Below are 12,605 nucleotides of genomic sequence, written 5' to 3' on the forward strand. Positions count from 1 at the left end.
CAGACTGATGGTAGACTCGTAATATACATCCTGTAGAGATGATTACATAATACATTGATCAAAGCACGTGTGATTTATATGTCAATAGTGTCAGAGGCAGGATGTATTGCTATGGAGGTGCCTAGTCATCAGGGACATGGCATTAGATTCTAATATTAGAAAATAAAATGAAGGAAAAGTCACCATAAAGTCTTACCTAGATAACTTTTACATTTAATCATTATGAATTCATTTTAGTATTTAATTCAATTTGTAAAAAATTCAACCGTTAGCATTACTGCAACATCATAAGTGAACACTATCTTATCGTCATTCCCCACGCAATCATATTCGTGACTAAGGGTTTGCATGTTTTAACACAATCCCACCAATCTGAACAATTAATCTTATTTCCTGGCTTGTGAAATGTCCTGATTTGAGATTGCTGGAGCAAACGTACAGGCTGAATTTGACCTGATTTACTTATTGTCCCTGGATAGGCAGATCTAAAATCTAAATCTTGCTCCATGAATGCCAGTATGCCACTGTCCTGCAGAGTTTAGCTTCAACTCAAGTCAACCAAAACCAGCTCATCAAGGTCTTCAGGATTACTTAAAAATGACATGCAGGTGTGTTTGAGGTTGGAGCTAAACTATGCATGACCGTAGATTGGATACCCTCAGTTTAACCCTGACATACCTTGAAAATATAGACATAAAAAAAATTTTGACAGATTTATGAGCATTTCAAATAGCTACTTTGGACATGCTTCTGACACAAACCTGAACAGACACACAAAGAGCTATCACATCATGATGTAATGGATTTTGAAAGGGTACATCTCACCTATAATAATATCACTTTGGAGTTTGGCAGGCTGCTGAATTGCAGACCAATGAGTAGCACACCTGAATCAGATGTAAACAACCGATGACCTATAAAATATTACATTAATGTTCTTTCACATATACAAAATAAGGATCATTAACCTATTTTCTACTTTAATAGTAACCCAGTAAGGCACTTGTTTGCCAATAACATGTTAGGTAACTTTACCTGTCTAAACAGGTCATAGCTCTGTAACAAACATGGAGAGGATGAACAGAAAAGTAAAACTGAATTTGACCAAATGGCAACACAAACATTCAATATCTTGATTTTTTTTTTAAAGAAATATATAATAAAAAAATTACATAATCTGTACAATACATAACCCACACTTAAGCAGAACTATAGTTTTAAAAAAATATATATAATATTTATTGCCTTCATAAATTATTTTTATACCCCCTCAAATATTTTTTTTAATTACTTGTGTTAATATAAATATTGTTATTGATATATATATACATATATAACTTGTACAATAACATTTATACTGAAGAAATAACATAGGGGTGGTTTCCTAATCCCAGACTAAAATGCATGTTTGAGCTGCCATAATTTAAAAATATCTTGTCATGACATATCTAAACATATTTCAGTGCCATTGTTTTGTCTCAAGATGTACACCAGTATTGTTTTTGAAAGGTAAGTTTGTAAAAACTACTTAAAGGGGGCATATCATGAAAATCTGACTTAAGTCAAGTTTAAGTGCTATAAATGGGTCCCCAGTGCTTGTATCAACTTAGAAAATGTAAAAAAGAACAAACTAGTAACTTAGTTTTGGTAAACCATTCTCTGCAAGCATGTGGAAAAATAGGTCATTGAAATTTGGCTCCCCTTGTGATGTCAAAAGGGGATAATACCGCCCCTTAATCTGCACTATCCAACCACGGCACTGCATTTTATTACTACCACTGCATTAAAGGACACACCCAAAAACTGCACATTTTTGCTCACACCTACAAAGTGGCAATTTTAACATGCTATAATAAATTATCTATATTGTATTTTGAGCTAGAACTTCACATATGTGCTCTGGGGACACCAAAAACGTATTTTACATCTTAAAAACGTCTTGTGAAATGTCCCCTTTAAATATCCTTATATAATTTAAGCCTGGCTTAACCTAAACCCTGTCTGGGAAACCGACTCGTAGAGACAAAGCCTTTTGATTGCCATGAGACTAGAAACTGGCTCTTTATTTTATAATTTTTGATATTTTAAGTTACGGCAACATCAGACGAGGCAAACCAACACCCCACCCCCAATAAAATGTTTTATCATCAGTGTAAAAATGAGTTTGAACTACATTTTTGGCATATTTCTCCTATCATGTCATTGGTTCATGTCTCCATTTTAAATAAATGCTTTATAATAAAATGATCATCTATATAGTATTCCCTGTTTATTTGTTTACAGAACACATTTTTACATTGGCAGGAGAAAAAAAACCATTCAAAGACTTAATACATTTATTCAATTTTTTTAAAATCAAATGACACTGCTTAACAAAAATTAAGAAAATTGACAGAATAACTTGTACCATAGTTCAGTATAGTTTCAGAAGTTTTAGCTCATTTGTCACCTGTGCAATCTTGCTTTCCATCAGAGTACCAAAATCTAACACTTGATTTTTTTTTTAAACACAGACTCCTCTTTAGTTCAGAGGGATGAGGCCTGAATTTAGTCTTAATGGAGAGCACTTGACATAATAACCACCCTAAACACTACAGTCATCACACAAAACAAACCTGCTTATTAACTGCTTAAACTGCAGCTGTTTTTGTGAGCTGATCTCAGTCATTTAAGACACTTCTTGTTAGCTATGACCACACGTTTTTAGGTAAATAATTTGGTTTGTACTTGATGTACAATATTATATATCTATGTAATAGGTATACAAACAATAAATGCTTAAGCTACATTGTTTTCACTAGAAGACAAAATGGGCATTATCATGTCTCAATACATATATAACAAGTATATTGTGTAGCACAATGCTAGTGTTTAAATAGATTTACATTTGTTTCCATTTAATATCCTATAGAATTCAACCTTATTTCCAGGCTGGACATGCAAACAGTTTGGTTTATTTTATACACTCTTAAAGCATCTTTACTCGATTGACAATAACTGTCGCCGAGGTGCAGAAATATGTCAGGGAATTAAAAAGTTGTCAGGATTAAGAAGTTCTCGTGGGCAGCATCCTAAAACACACCACTTTTGAGTAAAATATAAAAGCTGTAAAACATTCACAATAAAAATTTAAAAGTGCAATTCCTCATAAAAACACTTTCAAACAGATTAAAACCAAAGCTAGCATTCGATTGCAGTGTGATGATAGTGATTTTCCCCACAGTCAGATTCTTTAGTGCAAAGTGAAGTTCATCCAACACAAGCCCTCAGCGGTTCACATTTCTACTGTCTGAAGTAACACACATGATCCATAGCCAGTGTGATTCTGTGAGAACAGAGAGATATTAAAGCATTGTTTGAAAAACCAAATATTTTTCACTTACATCCTTGTGTAATATATTTATATAAACAAAACATTAACTACATTACCGGGACTATTATTATGTTTTTTGTTTTTCTGTTTTGAATGCATTTATTTTTACAGTACTACTTGCGTCTGTTTTACATTGCATTATGTCTCCAATGTATTTTTGCATTGAACTGTTCTGTGTGCATGGTTTTATAACAAGATTCCTATAAGTGTTATTGTAATCATATTTTATGGGTATATTTGTATTATTCAGCAACAAAATCCTTATATGCTCAGGCATACATGAGCTCTTCTTTTCTCTTTTCTATCCCAGATACAAGATTGTAACCAGCTACTGCAGGAAGGGGGCGCCATTGCATTATAAAAAAGTCCAAAAAGCAGGCTAAAGCACGCACATCAATTTAAATTGGGTGCTTGACAAAAAAAAACGTAATAGTAGTAATGCAAAGTCGGCAACACCAAAGCTCCAAAAGTATCAAAAATATTTATTGATTAAAAACAGTGCATGGCATCAGGTTACGTTTCGAGCACGCAGGCTCTTCATCAGACAAATTAGCCCAGCTGATCAACCACTACTATTACTATAAATATTTTTGATACTTTTGGAGCTTTGGTGTTGCCGACTTTGCATTACTACTATTATAAAAAAAGTCCCCAAGGGGCTTTATGCTGCATTTTTACGCTTTTGTTTTTAAAGGAAAACACCACCATTTTTCAATATTTACTATGTTCTTACTTCAAATCAGATTAATTAATACATACCTATCTTTTATCAATGCATGCACTCAATCCCCGCACAGCGCGTCGTGAATGCGTCAGCATCTAGCCTAGCCCCATTCACTCCCCAGGACCCAGACAGGGGTAAATTCAGAAGCCACCAAACACCTCCATGTCTTCCCCATCCAAAGACAACCACATGAGTAGTTACACAAGTAAGTATGGTGGCACAAAATAAAACGTGCCGATTTTTTTTAAACGGATAAAAAATTATTAATATATTGTATGACGAAAGAGCACCCAGTTTGCAAACTAAGTGCTCTTCTGCCTACAATATTGTTCCAATTTTTTATCCTTGTGCCACCATACTTACTCGTGTAACTACTCATGTAACAGTCCTCAAACAGGGAAAACATGGAAGTGTTTGGTGGCCTCCCAATTCATCCCTGCCTGGACCCCAAGGAATGAATGGGGCCAGGCCAAATGCCAGCACATTCACGATGCGTTGTACAAAGATTAAGTGCACGCACCGACAAAAGATAGGTATCCATTAATTTGTCTAAGTTGAGGTAAGAACATAGTAATATATTAAAAACTGTGGTGTTTTCCTTTAAGACACTGAGCTCTAAAATGGTTTATGAGAGAGTGAAAAATATGTGTGTTTTTACCTCTGTGCCTGGTATCCTCCCTCACACAGGTTGACTAAAGCATACAAGTGTCTCAGAGCATATTCATACTGCAACACACAGAGGAACAAAGTTGGTTAACAGCTATAATAAATGACTACAGTAAATTACATTAATAATTAATCAGCTCTCAATTTCAGCTATAACCTCCTAAGACGCAAGCTTTTGTTTGTCTTTTTTTTCAGATTTCTTACAGCTATTTTGGGCTTAGGAAGAACCAATAAATATAATAACTAAATATTTTCCTTTAAACACAAAGTAGGGTAATTGTCCACATTTGTGTCCTACAGGTTTCAGTTACACAGAATTAAGTATTATGGTGCAAACAACAAAAAATATGTGATGTCCACATACAGGTCCTAGGAGGTTAAATAAAAGTTAAGTGTACAAGTGTAACATTTAAGGTCAAGCGTTTCTAGCCAATACTACAGGATACAAAAACCCCTGTTGCTTGTGTGTACCTCTTGTTGGTTCCAGTTAAAGCAGTGCTGTTTGTAGTGTTTGACGGTGGTTTTATAGCAGGCATACTGTGTGAGATCTTCCCGCCCATCCAGATAACTCTGCACTTCCTCTTTGTCCTGCACCACGTGCTCTACGATCTTACGCATTGTGTTTGCAAGCAGCTCCCGCACCTGCATTCATAAAAACAAGTGCAAAATATCACTGCAAGCAGCAAACACGGGGTGAAGCCCAACAAGGTATATTCATATAGGGCTTGACCCTAAATATATCGTAAACCATAATAGATCATATCAGGGAATTTATTTATATTACAGGCCTTTTCACTTTGACTTTTCACTTCATTTTACGATATACAGCAGCACAGCCGGTCATACTCCTTTTATATGATAGGTCCAGTATGAAGTGATTGATACGCCAGTGTCTCATACCTGCAGATGTGCATTGATTTCCTGCAGGTGAACGTGGGCGGCCTTGATATCATTAGTTTTCATGAGTTTCCTCTTCATGATTGCAAGTGGCACATCGGGGCTGCTTATGAGGTCAAGTTCTTTAATCACAGGTAATGACACGGTCTCAGATGTCTCAACGCGACCTTTCGAGTTACCCTGGAAGGCAACCACCTTCATGTGGGACAGCGTCTGAAATCCAATACACAAAAATGGTTACATTAGTGTACAGACAATGACCAAAACAGCATTTCTGCTTTCGCCAACGCTTGCTTATCTTTGTGACCTACAGTGACAAGTCACAATTGCCCAATTTACCTTATTTCCGTACTGCATCACATGGCTGGTGTTGGTTTTGGCTTTCACGATCTTGAATTGTTTAGCGAGTGTTTCCTGGCTCAGATCCTCCTATAAAAACAAAAGAAACACTGTTTAAAACATCTTTCAATAGAATTACACATGTGGTACAAATTCTCTGTCAGATGTTTGTGTATTCCTCCACGTCTGAGTCCTCCATCCAGTTGACACTGTACCAATCTCCCAGGTAAGTGTCTCTGGCCTCATCGTAGTAACAGGCGTATGATGACTCCTTACCATTAGCTGCAGTCGTGGCGTACACTAAAACACAAAGGCAGGATTATAACAACTGTCCAAATCACACACAACATCTGATGATGTCAGAAAAACTCACCATCAATGTCAACTGGAAGAGGCTTCATCATAGAGCCAGACTCACAGGCCTCAATATAAAACACCATCTTTGTGTTTGTGTGTGAGAGAGAGGGAGAGAGAGAGAGAGAGAGAGAGAGAGAGAGAGAGAGAGAGAGATTTAAAAATAATGCATTGCAGCTTTTTATCAAATAGTGATAAAAAAACACAAGTAAAAGTTACCTTCTTGTACTTATTGTTGGTATGCATGTACTTGATGGCCTCCATCAGGTCTTCTACGTGAAGCTAAAACAAGACAAAAGATAGACGTGATTTATAATAATTAACTTGAGATGTATTGCATTAACTGATGATAACGTCAATTGAGATGTGAAGCAATATCCCTCATACATTGCAGGGAAACATATTTACTGGAAAAGATGTCAATGTAGCAACCGTCTATGATTTAATAGGTTACTCATATATGAGTTTTTTTAATGTCAGCTGATTTACTGCTGTCAAGACAGATTTTAAAAGCACCAAAGATTATTCCTATAAGGAAGGAAATTTTTTTTAGATTTAGATATGATGTTTGCGAAATTTGTGCGTGACAAAATTTGAGAACACAGTAATAAGCTGAATTGAATAGGTTTTAGACTTTCAAAGCTTGACAACAAAATCTGTTGTCAACTTGCAAATAAAACTTGCTAATTATTGTTATATCAGATACAGGTGCTGGTCATTTAATTAGAATATCATCAGAAAGTTGATTTATTTCACCAATTCCATTCAAAAAGTGAAATGTGTATATTATATTCATTCATTCATTACACAGACTGATATATTTCAAATGTTTATTTCTTTTAATTTTGATGATTATAACTGACAACCAAGGAAAATCCCAAAATCATTATCTCAGAAAATGTGAATATTTTGAAAAGGTTTCATTTTGAAGACACCTGGTGCCACACTCTAATCAGCTTATTAAGCCAAAACACCTGCAAAGGCCTTTAAATGGTCTCTCAGTCTAGTTCTGTAGGCTACACAATCATGGGGAAGACTGCTGACTTGTCTGTGTCCAAACACATTAATAGAGGGGCGAAGGGAAGGAAAAGATGTGGTAGAAAAAAGTGTACAAGCAAAAGGGATAACCGCACCCTGGAAAGGATTGTAAAACAAAACCCATTCAAAAATGTGTGGAAGAATCAGAAAGAGTGAACTGAAGCTGGAGTCAGTGCTTCAAGAACCACTACACACAGACGGATGCAAGACATGGGTTTCAGCTGTTGCATTCCTTGTGTCAAGCCACTCTTAAAGCGTCTCGCTTCTGGACTGCTGCTGAGTGGTCCAAAGTTATGTTCTCTGATGAAAGTAAATTTTGCATTTCCTTTAGAAATCAGGGTCCCAGAGTTTGGAGGAAAAGAGGAGAGGCACACAAACCACGTGGCTTAAGGTCCAGTGTAAAGTTTTCACACTCAGTGATGGTTTGGGGTGCCATGTCATCTGCTGGTGTTGGTCCACTGTGTTTTCTGAGGTCCAAGGAGCCGTATACCAGGACGTTTTAGAGCACTTCATGTTTTCTGCTACTGACCAACTTTATGGAGATTTCATTTTCCAACAGGACTTGGCACCTGCACACAGTGCCAAAGCTACCAGTACCTGGTTTAAGGACTATGGTATCCCTGTTCTTAATTGGCCAGCAAACTCGCCTGACCTTAAAGGTGCTCTAAGCGAATTCATGCGTTTTAGACCATAAAACATTTTTTGTTACATACAGCAAACATCCTCACTATCTGCTTGCTGCCTGACCGCTGATCAAACTGTAAAAAACACGTTCTCTGTAGACAGCCCAGGCTCCACAAACTGCAATAAAAATACAGTGGCCAAACCTACCATCACAAAACATAACAAAGTGTTCCAGCCAATAAACGACAAGAAGGATTTGGGGGTGGGAGTTGGGTGCGTTCATGAAAGCACGGAAGGGAGGGGGAGGAGTTAGCTACGCTCCGTTTGTTTGAAAACAGTACAAACATCAACAAAAAGTGACGTTACACAGATTCGCTTAGAGCGCCTTTAACCCCATCGAAAATCTATGGGGTATTGTGAAGAGGAAGATGCGATATGCCAGGCCCAATAATGCAGAAGCGCTGAAGGCCACTATCAGAGCAACCTGGGCTCTCATAACACCTGAGCAGTGCCACAGATGGATGGACTCAATGCCACGCTGCATTGCTGCAGTAATTCAGGCAAAAGGAACCCCAACTAAGTATTGAGTTTGTGTACATGCTTATACTTTAAGTTCATACTTTCAGTAGGCCAAGAATTCTAAAAATCCTTTCTTTATATTGGGCTTAAGTAATAGGTAATGGGATTTTCCTTAGTTGTCAGCTACAATCATCAAAATCAAAAGAAACAAACATTTGAAACATATCAATAAGTGTGTAATGAATATAATATACAAGTTTCACTTATTGAAATAAATCTTATATGACCAAATTATTATATGACCAGCACCTGTATGTTATACAATAAAAAAAGTGAAACACTAAAACATTTTCACTGTATGTTGATTAGATTTCTATATATAATTTAAAGGAAGTAGCGTGTCAAATCGCCTGAAACGATCTGATTCAGCAAAATCAACAGAGGAAGTGAAAAGTGCTTACCTCATCATTAGGAAAGGCCACCAGACCTGGGGCTCCGTGATCAGTAAAATAGACAAACACATGATCATTTGGACCGCTGCCAGTAGGAAGAAACAAAGAAAAAAATATCACAAGACCTGTTAACCAGCATTTCTGACTCAGCATGTACAAACAGAGACGCAGAAAGACAAATAAACATATTTTTCCTGTAACTGATGGTGGGAGAACACTAAAATCCCCCATACGTTAATTTCCATACTAACTTAAATGTTATTGTTTTTTTGAACCGCTGACCCCATCTCTATGTTAACTTGCCTGTTCAGCACTTTCCCAGATCCTCCTTTTACACCAGATGCATCACCTTTCAACACCGCCAGGAAATTCTGAGGAGTCACATCCTAAATCACAAACACACAAAATATTGAATCGGTGAATGGCAAACACCCAACGTTTACAATCTCAAATATCAGATTTAGGAGTCTCAGATAACGCACATCACCAGTGTAGTCTTTCAGCACTCCTTTGTAAACATCGGTTCCATTGGGTCTGTTTATGATCACTCCTGGCGTTGGATTACTGGACACACAAATACAATTATATGTCACATGTTAGTGTTGCGATTTTGTCAAACCAGTGAACTTAACCACACCTTTCTCTTTAGGTTAACTTAAGTTTAAAATTAACAGTAGAACCATGTGACTGATCCAAAGTTCAAAAACTTCAATCGTCTTCCTTTATTGGTTCATTAAACAAGAACACCTGACCTACGTATAAAGAAGCCACTATGAAATCTAAGTTGTGCAACATCCACTAAAAAGCAAATAATGTCTACAATTTTACCTTTTTATTTTCCTTTATTACCATAAACCTCATATTCTGACAAATTGTAGTCTGTCAAAAATATACAAAGGGAAATTATGTGAGCTGAAGTTAAAACAAACTATATCCAAACATGCCTTATCATGCATCACTTTCTTCTCTTGGTGCTTACGTAAGATGTTTGTGACTTCAGTAAAGCAACAGTCTGTATGCTTTGTGTGTAAAGCTGAATCTTTGGTTTTATGTATGCTCTTAAAATACACTGTCTAAGCAATGCAAATGCATTACACAGTAATTACACAGTAAGCTATTTAACCCATTTTATCCAAACAATTTACAGTGAATTCCCACAATTTGGAAGTTAAGAGTTGCTTAAAGGGACACTCCACCTCTTTCGAAAATATGCTCATCTTCCAGCTCCCCTAGAGTTAAACATTTGATTCTTACCGTTTTGGAACCCATTCAGCTGATCTTCAGGTCTGGCGCTAGCACTTTTAGCATAGCTTAGCATAATCCATTGAATCTGATTAGACCATTAGCATCGCGCTAAAAAAAAACCAAAGAGTTTAGATATTTTTTCTAGTTTAAACTTGACTCTTGTAGTTACATCGTGTACTAAGACCGACGGAAAATTAAAAGCTACGATTTTCTAGGCAGATATGGCAAGGACTATACTCTCAAACTGGCGTAATAATCAGTGACTTTGCTGATGTAACATGGCTGCAGCAGGCGTAGTTATATTACGCACTGCCCAAAATAGTCCCCTTGGTTACTTTCAATGGCAGGGGACTATTTTCAGGCAGTGCGTAATATCACTACGCCTGCTGCAGCCATGCCACATCAGCGAAGGCCTTTTATCACTACGCCAGAATTAGAGTACAGTCCCAGCCATATCTGCCCAGAAAATCGCAACTTTTAATTTTCTGTCGGTCTTAGTACACGAAGTTTTAAATAGGAAAAATATCGAAACTCTTTGGTTATTTTTTAAGGCGCGATGCTAATGGTCTAATCAGAATCAATGGATTGTGCTAAGCTATGCTAAAAGTGCTAGCGCCAGACCCAAAGATCAGCTGAATGGATTCCAAAACGTCAAGAATCAAATGTTCAACTCCAGGGGAGCCCGAAAACGACCATATCTTCAAAAAAAGTGGAATGTCCCCCCAAGACCACAACAGCTATGGCAGAACAGAGCAACTTTGATCCCAGATCATGGATGATCTCTCCTCAAACCAGTTGGAAATGGTTACAATCACAGGTATTTACCAATACAATGGTACTAGTTAAGAAAAAGGTCATGCTCACCTAGGGTCCTGAGCCAGGTCATCATACATCATCACCACAATCTGCTCATCTGGGATTCCGTTCTTACGGACGATCTGGTAGGCGTGGCAAACGTCAGCCTATTTATGCACAAATACAAAAGGGTTCAAAGCGCTTCAAGTTAAAGTAATAGACAGGTATAAAGGAAAATAGCCCAAAAATGCCCTGCAATCTCAGCCTGATGTCTGTAGTTGTACCAGCCATTGGATCCAGCCACAATGACTACCCAGTGCTTCCCATTTTCTGGCTGCTCAGTAGGAAAACCACTCACTATCAGCACCACACTTAGGATGAGGCCTAAAACACTTACTGTCTGTGAAGTCATCTCTGCAGTCTACTAGAATAAAAATACCATGCATATTTAAAAAACAACAACAAATTAAATGTAAAGTGTATCTCTCTCTCTCTGTCTGTCTCTCTCTCTCTCTCTCTCTCTCTCTCTCTCTCTCTCTCTCTATATATATATATATATATATATATATATATATATATAAATTATACATTATTTATTATACTGCACTGTTTTTTACTTCAGCACATGCAGTGTGTTATCTATATGTCAACACATTTCCTCAATTAAGTCTGTTTACAGTAAGACTAAGATAAGTTACAGTAGGATACATTTGAGTCTTATAACTTAATGTTATTTTCTCAGCTCTTTTCATCTTTATAAAACAATATAGGTACTACGGTTACAACTACAGTAATAAACAAACATGGAACCTAACTAGACTTTAAGTTACCAAGGTATGGACAAATGAGTCACATATTCCCAGACAAGGAAATATGGGCTACAAATACAGGCGAACACAAAAATTCTCAGGTTGAGTAAATTAAGTAGCACAAGTAAAGAAAACAAGCTATTTCTACAAAAACCAATGACCAAAACAAAGACGACAACAGTTTTTGTGCGCTTACCTTCTACTGTAGGCACCGCAAGAACATATTCGATCCCGACCGACGCGATATTTATTACAAGTTGATCGTCGAGTGCGCATGCGCGGTCTCCGAAAACAGATTCAGTGCGCCATCCAATCATCTTAAAGAACCCGAGTACGACAGCCAATCAGAATTTTCTTGTCCCTGAACGGGCGGGTCCTTAAATAACCGCGTGACTAGTCGATCATGTGCCGTAAGTTTCGCTGGAAAACAAAACAAAAGAACATTATATAAAATAAAATAACATTATACCCGCATGTCTGTTGTGGTTCGCCAGTAATACGACTAAGAGGATGTATTTATTACAGTAAGAAATGCTTTAGGGAAATGCCACTGTTATCTTAGGGAATTTAATAAATTGGTTACACAACATTTATTAATCAGTTTCTATTTGAATCCACACCTGCTTTTTACCATCTGGGGAATATAACTAGCAGCGCATGATCAATCATGCGTTTGTCATATGACTGATATTTTACTGTAACTACAGGTTTTTAATGCTGACGTGATGTCAGCTGTAGTGCCGTTTTTACAAGACATTGTGTCCCATGAT

The 12,605-nt window shown here is 37.1% G+C and overlaps 1 protein-coding gene across 2 annotated transcripts; it reads right to left on the minus strand.

The window, feature by feature from the left end:
* Positions 1-2,322: 2,322 nt before the first annotated feature.
* Positions 2,323-12,189, minus strand: lgmn (legumain). Of its 2 annotated transcripts, none has more exons than XM_073873449.1 (14): positions 12,032-12,189; positions 11,292-11,450; positions 11,096-11,193; positions 9,469-9,550; positions 9,290-9,372; positions 8,996-9,071; positions 6,573-6,635; positions 6,373-6,439; positions 6,176-6,299; positions 6,000-6,084; positions 5,664-5,873; positions 5,235-5,405; positions 4,756-4,823; positions 2,323-3,325 (listed from the first exon to the last, which is right to left on the minus strand). In XM_073873449.1, exons 2-14 carry the CDS (start codon positions 11,436-11,438, stop codon positions 3,283-3,285), a joined length of 1,317 nt encoding a protein of 438 aa, XP_073729550.1. In that variant the 5' UTR covers positions 11,439-11,450; positions 12,032-12,189; the 3' UTR covers positions 2,323-3,282. The 2 variants fall into 2 exon arrangements, with proteins under 2 accessions (XP_073729550.1, XP_073729551.1); XM_073873450.1 differs by having other exon boundaries at positions 11,292-11,447; positions 12,032-12,144.
* Positions 12,190-12,605: the final 416 nt, after the last annotated feature.

This window comes from Misgurnus anguillicaudatus, chromosome 11, assembly GCF_027580225.2.
Source record: "Misgurnus anguillicaudatus chromosome 11, ASM2758022v2, whole genome shotgun sequence".
NCBI classification, from domain to species: Eukaryota; Metazoa; Chordata; class Actinopteri; order Cypriniformes; family Cobitidae; genus Misgurnus; species Misgurnus anguillicaudatus.

Coding starts and splice junctions, on each gene's coding strand:
- lgmn (XM_073873449.1), bottom strand. CDS start 11,438: ATGACTTCACAGACAGTAAGTGTTTTAGGCCTCATCCTAAGTGTGGTG. Junction 5,874..5,999: donor TGATGCAGTACGGAAATAAG/GTAAATTGGGCA, acceptor ATTGGATTTCAG/ACGCTGTCCCACATGAAGGT. Junction 5,406..5,663: donor AAATCAATGCACATCTGCAG/GTATGAGACACT, acceptor TTATGAATGCAG/GTGCGGGAGCTGCTTGCAAA.